Source organism: Pongo pygmaeus, chromosome 18, assembly GCF_028885625.2.
Source record: "Pongo pygmaeus isolate AG05252 chromosome 18, NHGRI_mPonPyg2-v2.0_pri, whole genome shotgun sequence".
NCBI classification, from domain to species: Eukaryota; Metazoa; Chordata; class Mammalia; order Primates; family Hominidae; genus Pongo; species Pongo pygmaeus.
Genome location: NC_072391.2, coordinates 71,407,410 through 71,422,138, shown reverse-complemented (window position 1 = coordinate 71,422,138; position 14,729 = coordinate 71,407,410). Strand labels below are relative to the sequence as shown.

At 47.9% G+C, this 14,729-nt stretch overlaps 1 protein-coding gene and 1 long non-coding RNA gene across 10 annotated transcripts in view; both read left to right on the top strand.

Annotated features, from left to right (window-relative positions):
* The first annotated feature begins 3,200 nt into the window (after positions 1-3,200).
* Positions 3,201-14,729, top strand: part of LOC129015754 (ATP-dependent RNA helicase DDX19B) — a 41,979-nt gene continuing 30,450 nt past the window's right edge. For 3 of the 9 annotated variants that reach the window (XM_054454263.2, XM_054454262.2, XM_054454261.2), the window contains exon 1: positions 7,832-8,134. In XM_054454263.2, coding sequence (XP_054310238.1) covers positions 8,092-8,134 — 43 coding nt within the window. In that variant the 5' untranslated portion in view covers positions 7,832-8,091. Of the gene's footprint in view, positions 3,342-7,704; positions 8,135-14,729 lie in introns of those variants that run through there. The other 6 variants (XM_054454260.2, XM_054454256.2, XM_054454258.2 and 3 more) reach the window with 5 other exon arrangements.
* Positions 10,495-14,378, top strand: LOC134738551 (uncharacterized). Its single transcript, XR_010124327.1, has 2 exons — positions 10,495-10,622; positions 11,629-14,378. It is a non-coding gene; the product is annotated as an uncharacterized LOC134738551 (long non-coding RNA).

The following is a 14,729-nucleotide window of genomic DNA, read 5'->3' as shown; positions in this document are numbered from 1 at the left end:
AGTTACTCGGTACTAAGTCAAATGGGGATGGCTGAATTTTTAAGAGCCTCTAAAGGAATATTTCAATTAAGCATATTATTTTTTTGCCTAATGTACTTTTCAGACCATAAAATGCTAAAGGAATCACCTAGGATCTTAAAATACTGCTAAATTGAATAGGTCTGGGGTAGGGCCTGAGAGCCTGAATTTTTTTTTTTTTTTTACTTCCTCTTTTATTAATGTATTTTTTTTTTTTTTTTTTTTTTAGTATTTATTGATGATTCTTGGGTGTTTCTTGGAGAGGGGGATATGGCAGGGTCATAGGATAATAGTGGAGAGAAGGTCAGGAGATAAACACATGAACAAAGGTCTCTGGTTTTCCTAGGCAGAGGTCCCTGCGGCCTTCTGCAGTGTTTGTGCCCCTGGGTACTTGAGATTAGGGAGTGGTGATGACTCTTAAAGAGCATGCTGCCTTCAAGCATCTGTTTAACAAAGCACATCTTGCACCGCCCTTAATCCATTTAACCCTGAGTTGACACAGCACATGTTTCAGAGAGCACGGGGCTGGGGAAAAAGCCATAGATCAACAGCATCCCAAGGCAGAAGAATTTCTCCTAGTCAGAACAAAATGGAGTCTCCTATGCCCACCTCTTTCTACACAGACACAGCAACAATCTGATCTCTCCTTCCTTTCCCCACACCTCCCCCCCTTCTTTTCAACAAAACCGCCATCGTCCTCATGGCCCGCTCCCGATGGTCGCTGTCTCTTCAGAGCTGTTGGGTACACCTCCCAGACAGGGCGGCCGGGCAGAGGCGCTCCTCACTTCCCAGACTGGGAGGCCGGGCAGAGGCGCTCCTCACTTCCTCCCAGACAGGGTGGCGGCCAGGCAGAGGCACTCCTCACTTCCCAGACGGGGTGGCCGGGCAGAGGCGCTCCTCATTTCCCAGACGGGGCGGCCGGGCAGAGGTGCTCCTCACTTCCTCCCAGACGGGGTGGCGGCCGGGCAGAGGCGCTCCTCACCTCCCAGACGGGGTGGCCAGGCAGAGGCGCTCCTCACTTCCCATACGGGGTGGCAGCCGGGCAGAGGCGCTCCTCACTTCCTCCCAGACGGGGTGGCGGCCAGCCAGAGGTGCTCCTCATCTCCCAGACGGGGCGGCCGGGCAGAGGCGCTCCTCACTTCCCATATGGGGTGGCGGCCGGGCAGAGGCGCTCCTCACCTCCCAGACGGGGCAGCCGGGCAGAGGCGCTCTTCACTTCCTCCCAGACGGGGTGGCGGCCGGGCAGAGGCGCTCCTCACCTCCCAGACGGGGCAGCCGGGCAGAGGTGCTCCTCACTTCCTCCCAGACGGGGTGGCGGCCGGGCAGAGGCACTCCTCACCTCCCAGACGGGGTGGCCAGGCAGAGGCGCTCCTCACCTCCCAGACGGGGCGGCCGGGCAGAGGTGCTCCTCATCTCCCAGATGGGGCAGCCGGGCAGAGGTGCTCCTCACTTCCTCCCAGACGGGGTGGCAGCCGGGCAGAGGCACTCCTCACCTCCCAGACGGGGCGGCCGGGCAGAGGCGCTCCTCACCTCCCAGACGGGGCGGCCGGGCAGAGGCACTCCTCACCTCCCAGACGGGGCGGCCGGGCAGAGGTGCTCCTCACTTCCCAGATGGGGCAGCCGGGCAGAGGCGCTCCTCACTTCCTCCCAGACGGGGTGGCGGCCAGGCAGAGGCGCTCCTCACCTCCCAGACGGGGAGGCCAGGCAGAGGTGCTCCTCATCTCCCACACGGGGCAGCCGGGCAGAGGTGCTCCTCACTTCCTCCCAGACGGGGTGGCAGCCGGGCAGAGGCACTCCTCACCTCCCAGACGGGGCGGCCGGAAAGAGACGCTCCTCACTTCCCAGACGGGGCGGCCGGGCAGAGGCGCTCCTCACATCCCAGACGATGCGCGGCCGGGCAGAGACGTTCCTCACTTCCTATACGGGATGGCGGCCGGGCAGAGGTGCTCCTCACTTCCCAGATGGGGCGGCTGGGCAGAGGGGCTCCTCACATCCCAGACAATGGGCGGCCAGGCAGAGACGCTCCTCACTTCCTAGACGGGGTGGCGGCGGGGCAGAGGCTGTAATCTTAGCACTTTAAGAGGCCAAGGCAGGAGGCTGGTAGGTGGAGGTTGTAGCGAGCCGAGATAACGCCACTGCACTCCAGCCTGAGGACCATTGAGCATTGAGTGAGCGAGACTCCATCTGCAATCCCAGCACCTCGGGAGGCTGAGGCAGGCAGATCACTCGAGGCCAGGAGCTGGAGACCAGCCCGGTCAACACGGCGAAACCCTGTCTCCACCAAAAATACAAAAACCATTCAGGCGTGGCGGTGCGCGCCTGCAATCCCAGGCACTCGGCAGGCCGAGGCAGGGAGGTTGCAGCGAGCCGAGATCACGGCAGTACAGTGCAGCTTCGGCAACAGAGGGAGACCGAAAAAAGAAGGAGAGGGAGACCGAAGAAAGGAGAGGGAGAGGAGGGAGAGGAGGGAGAGGGAGAGGGAGAGCTGAATTTTTTTTTGAGACGGAGTCTCACTCTGTCGCCCAGGCTGCAGTGCAGTGGCGTGATCTCGGCTCACTGCAAGATCCGCCTCCCGAGTTCACGCCATTTTCCTGCCTCAGCCTCGCGAGTAGCTGGGACTACAGGCACCTGCTACCACGCCCAGCTCATTTTTTATATTTTTAGTAGAGACGGGGTTTCACAGTGTTAGCCAGAATGGCCTCGATCTCCTGACCTCGTGATCCACCCGCCTCGGCCTCCCAAAGTGCTGGGATTACAGGCGTGAGCCACCGCGCCCGGCCGAGAGCCTGCATTTTTAACAGGCTTCAGGCGATATCTATGCTGCTGAGAGATTATACTTCGAATACCAAGGGTCTAGATTAGAGGATGTGCGTCTGCACCTATTTGTTCAGACCTATTTGCAAAATTTTTAAAAAGTTTGACTCACGGGGCGAGATGCTAATGGCTCATCATTCACCAAATGAGTGACCACTATGTGTTAGTCACTGAGGATGAAGGTTAAAGATCTTGCCCTGCCCTCATGGAGTTCCCAGTCTCACCAGGAAGCCAGACATTTAGCAGGAAACAAAGCCCTCTGCGGGAGGCTTGCGCTGGTCTTTGGCCCCCAGAGTTCCTGGGGCGCATGCCCGAGCGCTGTACCGTCCCCTCAGCTGATTGGCTGACAGGATTTCCAGGCCTCAGCCAATGAGGCTCCGGCTTGGCCAGTGCCAAGAGCAGCGGTTGTTGGAGTGTAACTGCCATGCTCAGCCGCGATGGCTGGGGCTGCCGGCCGCGTCGGAGGTCGCGCCCTGCGGCGGTTTCCCATCGCCCTGCCTGTGGGCGACGTGAGTATCTGCGAGGGTAGAAGCCAGACTCTTTCCCCCACGTTTAGGTACCTTCCTCGCCCCTACTCCTGGGTAGAGGAATAACAATATTTCTCGAGGCTTCAGCCCAAGGTCTTAGCCTTGTGATCTAGAATCCTCCATCTGTGAGGTGGGTACTTCCTGTGATTTCGGGGGAAACTGAGACTGGCTAGGCTCACGTGGGAGTAAATGCAGGAGGCTGAATTCCAATCCAGATGCTCTTATTCCCCGAACACTCTTCTCTCCACGCCCACTTTGGAAACCAGGTTCCTTCTTAGCCGGAGTCTCACAATGCGCAGGTGTATTGGGGTTGAACTTAGGAAAGTCTGAAACCCCGATGCTATTTTTAAGTTTTTTTGTTTTTTGTTTTGTTTTGAGACAGGCTGGAATGCAGTGGCATGATCATGATTCACTGCAGCCTTGAACTCCTGGGATCAAGTGATCCTCCCACCTCAGCCTCAGGAGTAGCTGGGACTACAGGCTCGCGCCATCACGCCCAGCTACTTAAAAAAAGTGTTTTTTTTTTTGTTGTTGTTGTTTTTTTTTGGTAGAGATGGGGTCTCCCTACGTTGCCCAGGCTTGCATATTTATTTAGTAGAAGAAAAAACACGTGCTAAAATCATGTACGGGAAGGATAAACACCAAATTTAGGATAGCTGCTGTCTTCCCGGGATGAGTATACGGAGATTATCAATTGGACCTTAGTAATTTTATTTATTAAGTTTTGAGGTGGGAATCTAAGTATTTGTTATACCCTTTCTTGTTTGTCTGAAATACATTTTTAAAAGGGAAACATGGAGCCAAGTACAGCTGCACACACCTGTAGTCCCAGCTACTTGGGAAGCAGAGGCAGGTGAACCTCTTGAGCTCAGGAGTTCAAGGATATAGTGTGTGCTGTAATTGTGCCTGTGAATAGCCACTGCACTCCAGCCTGGGCAACATAGCAAGGCCCTGTCTCTAATTAAAAAAAAATGCGTATGGAAAATAATTTCAGAGGATAAAGCATACTCAATCCACCCTCACCCTTCTAGAGGCCCTCACCAGGGGCAGCCGCGGTTATCAGTTTTGTGTGTATCTTAAGCATTTTTTTTTTTTTTTTTTGAGACAGAGGCTCGCTCTGTTGCCCAGGCTGGAGTGCAGTGGCATGATCTCAGCTCACTGCAACCTCTGCCTCCTGGGATCAAGCAATTCTCTGCCTCAGCCTCCCAAGTAGCTGGGATTACAGGCACCCACCACCATGCTCAGCTGATTTTTGTATTTTTAGTAGAGACAGAGTTTCACCATCTTGACCAGGCTGGTCTTGAACTCCTGACCTCGTGATCCACCACCTTGGCCTCCCAAAGTGCTGGGATTACAGGCGTGAGCCACTGCACCTGGCCACATTTTTTTTTTTTTTTTTTTAAAGAGGAGATGGTTTCACTATGTTGCCCAGGCTGGCTTCGAACTTCTGAGCTCAGGCGATCCTCCAACCTCAGCTTCAGGAGTAGCTGGCACTGTAGACACAGGCCACTGCTCCTGTCTTCTTAGGCATTTTCTATAGTGTATAAAAGCATATATGGGAGCTTGGGGGCTTTTGGGGTGGGGGTTCCTGTTTGTTTTGTACAAGTGAACCTACTATATACGGTCCTGCACCTTGGGCGATGTAATTTTTAACCTCATTAAAATGTTTTGCAAATTTCATTAACCTCTAGCCCTGTGAAACAATATAATTTATCTGGGAAAATATCCCCAGGGTTGCCTGATGAGATGTAGGTCATGGCTATCAAGGTGGTGTTTGCCTTTTTCTTTTTAGCACATCCTCATGTGTAGGGTCAAAAACAAAAAACAAAAACGTCTTCTCCAGTTAACCCTGTGAGCGTGCAGGAAAAAATAATCATAGCAAGTAGAGTGTTCTCTGGAACTGCTTTACCCTTTCTCAAAACGTTTTTACTCCTACAGTACGGGTAAAATTCCACAGAGAACCCACCATGGCTTGATTTTTGTTTGTTTGTTATTTATTTATGTATTTATTTGAGACAGAGTCTTGCTCTGTCACCCAGGGTGGAGTGCAGTGGCATGATCTTGGCTCACTGCAACCTCCGCCTGCCAGGTTCAAGCGATTATCCTGCCTCAGCCTCCTGAGTAGCTGGGACTACAGGAGCCCGCCACCATGCGCGGCTAATTTTTTTTTTTTTGTGTGTGTGTTTTTAGTAGAGATGGGGTTTCACCATGTTAGCGAGGATGTTCTCGATCTCCTTACCTCATGATCCGCCCACCTCAGCCTCCCAAAGTGCTGGGATTAGAGGTGTGAGCCACCCTGCCCAGCCTTTATTTGTTTGTTTGTTTGTTTATTTATTTATTTATTTATTTATTTATTTTTGAGATGGAGTTTCACTCTGTTGCCAGACTGGAGTGCAGTGGCATCATCTCAGCTCGCTGCAACCTTCACGTCCCAGGTTCAAGCGATTCTCCTGTCTCAGCCTCCCAAGTAGCTGGGACTACAGGTGCATGCCACCACACCCAGCTAATTTTTGTATTTTTAGTAGAGACAGGGTTTCACCATGTTGGCCAGGAAGGTCTCAGTCTCCTGACCTCGTGATCCACCTGCCTTGGCCTCCCAAAGTGCTGGGATTACAGGTGCAAGCCACCGTGCCCAGTCTATTTATTTATTTTTTTGAGACAGAGTTTCACTCTTGTCACCCAGGCTGCAGTGTGATGGCATGATCTCGGCTCACTGCAACCTTTGCCTCCCGGGTTTGAGCGATTCTCCTGCCTCAGCCTTACAAGTAGCTGGGATTACAGGTGTGCACCACCATGCTTGGCTAATTTTTGTATTTTTAGTAGAGATAGGGTTTCACCATGTTGGCCAAGCTGGTCTTGAAATCCTGACCTCAGGTGATCCACCCACCTCGGCCTCCCAAAGTGCTGGGATTACAGGTGTGAGCCATTATGCCCGGCCTCATGGCTTGAAATTAACTTATTGTTGTATAATATTGGCAAAATGAAAGAGGTTGGGATTCATTTTTTTCAGATTGTAGGAAAATGCCTAGTTTCTTTCTAGGGAAGTAACAAGGGAAAAGAAGCTTCTTTGATTCTAGTTAGGAGAAAGCAGTTCTTTCATTTAATCCTTATTTTACAGCTACTAAAAGCCCAAGATATTTCTCTCTATTTATTTATTTGTTATGAGGCAGAGTCTTACTCTGTTGCCCAGACCAGAGTGCAGTGACACAAACACTGCTAACTGTAGCCTTAACCTCCTGGGCTCAAGTGATCCTCCCACCTCAGCCTCCCAAGTAGCTGGAACTGCAGGCATGTGCGACGACACCTGGCTAATTTTTAAATTTTTCTTGTGTAGGGATAAGGCCTCGCTATGTTGACCAGGTTGTTTTCAAACTCCTGGATTCAAGCGATCCTCCCACCTCCACCTCCCAAAATGCTAGGATTACACATGTGAGCTACTGTGCCTGGCCAATCCTGGCACTTTGGGAAGTGGAGGTGGGAGGATCACTTGAGCCCAGGAGTTTGAGACCAGCCAGGACAACACAGCAAGATCTGTCTCTATCTTAAAAAAACAAAACAAGGCCGGGTGCAGTGGCTCACGACTGTAATCCCAGCACTTTGGGAGGCCAAGGCAGGCGGATCACGAGGTCAGGAGATTGAGACCATCCTGGCCAGCATGGTGAAACCCTGTCTCTATTAAAAATAGAAAAACTAGCTGGGCATGGTGGCGCATGCTTGTAATCCCAGCTACTTGGGAGGCTGAGGCAAGAGAATTTCTTGAACCCAGGAGGTGGAGGTTGCAGTGAGCCGAGATCGTGCCACTGCACTCCAGCCTGGGCGACAGAGCCAGACTCCATCTCAAAAAACAAACAAACAAAAACCCAAGTGCTGAGATTACAGGCATGAGCCACCACACCTAGCTCTATTTAATTATTTTACTATTTTATTTATTTTTTTTCTAGACAGGGTTTTGCTCTGTCACCCAGGCTGGAGTGCAGTGGCGCTGTCATGGCTCACTGCAGCCTAGACCTCCTGGGCTCAAGTGATTTCCGCCTCGGCCTCCAGAAGTGCTGGGATTACATGCATGAGCCACCGCACCTGTCTGTTTTCTTACTTTTTAACATTCTCCTGATTATACAACCCTTAGATAGGGGAGCTGCAATTCCTCCTCTTGGGGTACAAATTTATGAGTGCAGGTGCAGTTTTGTTACATGCATAATAAGATTGCATAGTGGTCAAGTGGACTTTTAACCAAATGGGTTGACAGGGCTGATTGCCAACACCTGGACATTTTAAATTACCAATCTGAAAAGGGAAACAGCTCTCTGCTTGTTTTGCATTTTGGTGATGGTTTTCTGTTTTGATATATTCAATCTGTTCAATCCGTATTAGTGCCTACTCTGCCACTGTGTTGGGCGGGAATCTGATTTTGTTCTTTGGTTGGAGAGCCAAGTTGACCAGAGCTTAGGCATTTTAAGATAACTACCTCAGCTTGATAGGAAAGCTTGCTCTGCCCGGGGTTGAGGGGTACGGGTCTGACGGCGACAGAATCGACAGCCTCAAGTGGGCAAAGGGTGGCCAAACAGGAGTGGCCTCCGACGTCACTGTGGCGCGCCGCTTCCGGTCTGCAGCCTTGTAGTGGGGCTGGAGCAGAGCCTGCCGCGAACCCCCGGAGCCCACGATCCCTCGTGCCATCCCTCGAATCCGCCAGCACGAGCGTCCCACCCGCGCCTGGGATCATGGCCACTGACTCATGGGCCCTGGCGGTGGACGAGCAGGAAGCTGCGGCAGAGTCGGTGAGTTGGCTTCAGCCCTAAAAGGGTCAGGGGACTAGTTCTGGCCGGAGACTTGGTCCCTGGGAAAGAATGCTTCCCAGGTTGATTAGAGACTGGATGGGGTGGCGGGGAGGATAGGGATGGAGCCTGGACCCTGAGCTGGCTTTGTTTACGCAGCCGCCTCCGCGTTACGTAAGCGCAGATGAGTGCTCCTATCGATAAAGCGCTCAGCCGCCTGTCTGTCTTCGTGGAACCAGGAAGAATCATAGATTGCACCCATCACCCTAGATTGTGTTTTGTTTGATTTTAATTGAAATAGAGACATGGTCTTGCTAGGTTGCCCAGGCTGGTCTGGAACTCCTGGCCTCAAGCAATCCTCCTGCCTCGGCCTTTCAAAGCACCAGGATTACAGGCTGAGCCATTGTTCCTGGCCGACCCGGTTTGTAATAGTTATTTTAGGTGTCATTCTCCACCTCTACATTCAGAGCTTCTTTGGCTCAGGGACCATGTCTTTGCTCATATTTGTGTGCTTCCTCAGTGATAAATGATGGACCCAGTAGGTGTGGCAGTCAGCAAATCCTTTCCTCATCGGCTTCACTTTGTTCTTTTTTTCTGGGCCTGACACATGGTAAGCAAGATATGTGTTAAACACTACTGCGTAGAATTAATTTCTCCCACCGAAACACTTTAAATTCTAGTAGGCTTTGAACCTACTTCTGTTAGTACTTATTGCTATGACTTCCTCAAGAATAAGAACCTTGTCTTTTATTTTTTATAGCTGATAAAAAATAAGTTGTATATACACATTGTTTAAAGAGTGAAGTTATTTTAAAAACAACGGTTCCCGCCAATTTTTTTCCTCCCCAGAGGCAACTCCTTTTTTTTTTTTCTTGGAGACAGGGTCACACTCTGTTGCCCAGGCTAGGGTGCAGTGGAGTGATCTTGGCTCACTGCAGTCTCTGCCTCCCGGGCTCAAGCCATCCTCCCACCTCAGCCTCCTGAGTAACTGGGACTGTAGTCATGTGCCACTATGCCCAACTAATTTTTGTATTTTTTTTGTAGAGATGGGGACTTGCCATGTTGCCCAGGCTGGTCTCGAACTCCAGGGTGCAAGTGATCCACCTGCCTCAGCCTCCCAAAGTGCTGGGATTACAGGTGTGAGCCACTGCATCCAGCCTCTTTTTTTCTGTTTCTTTCTTTCTTTACATATATTTTTTGAGAGAGGGTCTTGCCCTGTCACCCAGGCTGGAGTGCATTGACACCATCTCTTGCCAACTACAACCTCCCCCTCCCAGGCTCAAGTGATCCTCCCACCTCAGCTTCCTGAGTAACCAGGTCTACAAGCATGTGCCAACATGTGCAGCTAACTTTTTAATTTTTTGTGAAGACGAGGTCTCACTATATTACCCAGGTTGGTCTTGACCTGCTGGGCTCAAGCCATCCTCCCACCTCGGCCCCCCAAAGTGTTGGGATTATAGGCCTGAGCCTATGGGATTATAGGCCTGGCCCTTTACTTTTCTATAAAATTTATTTTACTTGGAATTCTTAATTGCCTTATGTTTATGCTTCATTTTTTTTCTTAATTATCAATTCAACCCCAAACTGGCTTCCAGTTGTCTAAGTTTATCTCAGGATGCTTAGACTCATCAAGTATTCTATCAATTCCATTTCTCCTAGGCCTTTAAGTCTGCTTCAGATTAGACTAGTTACTCCTGTCTTTAGAGCACAGTTCATGTTGGGGGATAGAGAGAACAGGGCAAATTTCCCTTCAGCCTCATTCTGCTGATTCCTTCCTCCTTTCTCTTGTCTTTTGGATCTCTTGGATCCCTTCCTTTCTGTACCCCTACTCTTCCGTCTTTCTTGATTTATTCCTTATTTTAGTGCAGCCATCTGTCAGCTTTCTGGAGGTGTATGGGAAGTAAATTACTTTAAGAATATTCCATGTCTTAAAAAATCTAATTTTGCCCTGTAGTTTGGATAATAATTTGGCTGGGTATAGAATTGTAGGTTGAAAATTATTTTCCTGCCAAATTTTAAAGGTATTGTTCCATTGCCTTCTAGATTTCTGTATTTGTTGTTGAAATGTTTGAGACCATCTTGATGTGACTTGTTTTCCCCTTTCTAAGCTTGGAGAATCTTCTGTTTGTCTTTAATATTCAGAAAATTTATGGTAATATATCTTGGTATGGGTGTATTTTCATCCATATTACTGGCCCCTGGGTGTGGGTATTTTCAATCTGAAAAACTCTTGTTCTTCAGTTATGAGAACTTTTCTTGAATAATTTCATTGCTGATTTCTTCTCCTTTGTTTTTTCTTAATTCCCTCTTTTCCAGAACTCACTCTCTCTCTTTCTCTCTCTCTTTTTTTTTTTTAAGACAGGGTCTGTCTATGTTGCCCAGTCTGGAGTGCAGTAGCTATTCACAGGCAGAATCATAGTGTACTACAACCTTGAACTCCTGGGCTCAAGTGATCCTCCTGCCTCAGCCTCCCTCATAGCTGGGACTACAGGTGCGCACCACTGCATAGCTTTTCCCAGAACTCTTATTAGATGAATGTTGGATCTGTTGGACTGGCCCTTTAATTTTTTTTTTTTTTTTTGAGATGAAGTTTCGCTCTTGTGCCCCAGGCTGGAGTGCAATGGCATGATCTTGGCTCACTGCAACCTCTGCTTCTTGAGTTCAAGCGATTCTCCTGCCTCAGCCTCCCGAGTAGCTGGGATTACAGGCATGTGCCACCACGCCTGGCTACTTTTTGTATTTTTAGTAGAGGTGGGGTTTCACCATGTTGGCCAGGCTGGTCTTGAACTCCTGACCTCAAGTGATCCGCCTGCCTCAGCCTCCCAAAGTCCTAGAATTACAGGCGTGAGCCATCACACCTGGCCAGCCCTTTAATTTTTTTAAAAGTCAGGTTTATGGAGGTATAATTTACGTAGAGTAAAATTAAACTTTGTTAGTGTACAGTTCTATAAATTTTGACAAAAGCATACAGTTCTGTAACTACCACCACAGTCAACACATAAACTCTCTCTACAAAGAACTACAACTTCTTGTAGTTCACTCCCTCTCCTCACCCTTCTCTGGCAACTGCTGATATGTTTTCTGTCATTATAGTTTTGCCTTTTCCAACATGTCATAAAATGGAATAATATATATAATATGTAACCTTTTGAAAAGTCTGGCTTCTTCCACTTAGTATTATGCATTTAGAATTCAACCAAGTTGCATGTATCAGTAGTTCATTCCTTTTTATTGCTGAGTAGAATTCCACTGTGGATATACACAGTTTGCTTATTCTTCTATTGATGGACACTTGAGTAATTTTCAGTCTGAGACAATATGAAGAAAGCTACTCTATACATTAAGGTACAGATTTTTGTATGGACATATGTTTGCATTTCTCTTGGGTAAAGTCAATATCGAAGAGTAGGATTTACTGTGTTATGTGGTATGTGTTTAACTTTATAAGTTATATGCCAAACTGTTTTCCAAAGTGTATCATTCTGCTTTTCCAACAGCAATGGATGAGAGCTTCAACTGCCCCACATCCTTCCCTGCACAGTATTGTCGGTTTCCTTCATTCTAATAGGTACATGCTGGTGTCTCATTGTGGTTTTAACTTATATATCTCCCTAATGACTAATGATGTTGAAAATCTTTTCATGTGCTTATTTGCCATGTATGTAACTTCTTTAAAGTGGCTTTTCAAACCTTTTGCCCGTTTTTAAAGTAGGATTGTTTTTGTTTTTAGTTGGGAAGTTTCTTTATATATTCTGGATAGAAGTTCTGTTTTTTGTTTTTGTTTTTGTTTTTGTTTTTTTGAGACAGGGTCTCGCTCTGTCACCCAGGCTAGAGTCAGACTAGAGTGCAGTGGCACGATCTTGGCTCACTGAAACCTCCACCTCCTGGGCTCAAGGGATTCTCCCACCCTGTCTCCAGAGTAGCTGGGACCACAGGCATGCGCCACCACATCTGGCTAATGTTTGTATTTTTTGTAGAGACAGAGTTTTGCCATGTTGCCCAGGCTGGTCTTGGAACACCTGGGTTCAAGCAATCCGCCCACCTGGGCCTCCCAGAGTGCTGGGATGGATTACAGGCGTGATAAGTCTTTTATCGGATATGTTTTGCATATATTCTCCCAAATTACAACTTGTCTTTTCTCAACAGTACTTTTCAAATAATAGACATTTTCAACTTTGATAAACCTAATTTATCAATTTTTGTTTGTTTGTTTGTTTGTTTTTGAGACGGAGTCTTGCTCTGTCGCCTCGGCTGGAGTGCAGTGGTGCAATCTCGGCTCACTGCAAGCTCCGCCTCCCGGGCTCACGCCATTCTCCTGCCCCAGCCTCCCGAGTAGCTGGGACTACAGGCGCCCACCACCACGCCAGGCTAAATTTTTTTGTATTTTTAGTAGAGATGGGGTTTCACCATGTAAGCCAGGATGGTCTCAACCTCCCGACCTCGTGATCCACCCCCCTCGGCCTCCCAAAGTGCTGGGATTATAGGCGTGAGCCACCGCGCCCAGCCTAATTTATCAATTTTTAAATGATTAGTTCTTTTTGTGTTCCAAGATACACACCTTATCCAAGGCCACAAAGATTTTCTCCTGTGTTCTCTAGAAGTCTTATAGTTTTAAATTTTACATTTATGTCTGTGATCCATTTTCCATTTTGAGTTAAATTTTTTCTAATAAGAGGTATTTGATTGAGGTTCATCTTTTTTTTTTTTTTTTTTTTTTTTTGAGGCAGAGTCTGGCTCTGTCTCCCAGGCTGGAGTGCAGTGGCGCGATCTCAGCTCACTGCAACCCCCTGCCTCCCGGGTTCAAGCAATTCTCCTGCCTCAGCCTCCCTAGTAGCTGGGATTACAGGCACCTGCCACTATGCCCAGCTAATTTTTGTATTTTTAGTAGAGACAGGGTTTTACCATATTGGCCAGGCTGGTCTCAAACTGCTGACCTCATGATCTGCCCGCCTCGGCCTCCCAAAGTGCCTGATTACAGGCATGAGCCACCGTGCCTGGCCGAGGTTCATTTGTTCATCTTTTTCACATAGAGATGTCTTTTTATTTTTTTTGAGACAAAGTCTCGCTCTTGTCCCCCAGGTTGGAGTGCAGTGGCGCGATCTTGGCTCACTGCAACCTCCGCCTCCTGGGTTCAAGCGATTCTCCTGCCTTAGTCCCCCGAGTAGCTGGGATTACAGGCACCTGCCACCAAGCCTGGCTAGTTTTGGTATTTTTAGTAGAGACAGGGTTTCACCATGTTGGCCAGGCTGGTCTCAAACCCTGACCTCAGGTGATCCACCCGCCTTGGCCTCCCAAAGTGCTGGGATTACAGGCGTGAATCACCGCGCCTGGCCAGAGCTGTCTTAATTGTTCCAGCACCATTCGTTGAAAAGCCCTTTGGTTTTCTTTTTTCTTCTGTTTTTCATCTTTGTCTCTTTTTTTTTAATTTCTTTCTGTATTTCCTGGGAGATTTTCTCAAGTACTGTCTGGTATATTTCATTTTCACTTCTAGTTTCTTATTTTTAATTTCAGGAACTTTTTACTTCTTCCTTTACTGTTCCTTTTTTACAGACAATACCCTGTACTGCTTTCATGGTCATAATATCCTCATCATTTGGAAGATCTTTTTCTTCTTCTCTCTGCTCAGTCTCTGTTTCATGTGAGGTGTGTTTTATCTATATATTTCAGTGTCTACTTTTTCATGATGACTGTTTCTCAGATGTCTGTAATCCTTGCCTGGCCACTCAGATTTAAGAGTGAGTGACTAAAAAGTTGAGTGGAAGCTGTAAACACATGAGTGGGGCTTGTCTATTCTGACCTTAACTATGTATCTTTAGTGGTCTATGTCAGCATCCTGAGAACTTTCCTCCCGGTCTGGCCAGATTTTGCAGAGAGGGATCCTCTAAACTCCTGCCTAGGTGCTGGAGGTCTGACTCAGTGTTCTGGAATCTAGGTGGAGGAAAGGGTGAGGGAGGTCTCAGGACCCAGAATACCTGCTTCCACTTAATGCTTCTGTTTTCATTATGGCATCCCCTCCCTTAACTGTGGCCCTTATCCATTTGAGCATTTCTCATGCCTAACCTGGCAGGCATTGTTAACTGAGTAAATGAACTGTGTAGTTTGTTATTTGTTGCAAAGAAACTTTTGAGCATTCACTCTCAATATGTATATATCTATTTAGAAATTGCATACTTTACTGTTTTATTAAATATATTATGTACATTGTAAAGCAAATACAAAAGTAATAAATGCTGAGATAAAAATGAAATAATGCTTTCCTGTGCTTCTGTGTGCTGGCTTCATATTTTTATTAGCCAATATCTCAAGGCACAATATACACTTAGAAAAAAAACACATCATTAGTCAACGTAGAGATAAATATGTATTTCAAGTAGTTCTGGGAGGTTTTTTGTTTAATTATTATTTTTTAAATTTTTATGTATTTATTTTTTGAGACGGAGTCTCACTCTGTCGCCCAGGCTGGAGTGCAGTGGCGCAATCTCGGCTCATTGCAAGCTCCGCCTCCTGGGTTCACGCCATTCTCCTGCCTCAGCTTCCCGAGTAGCTGGGACTACAGGCGCCCACCACCATGCCCGGCTAATTTTTTTGTATTTTTTTG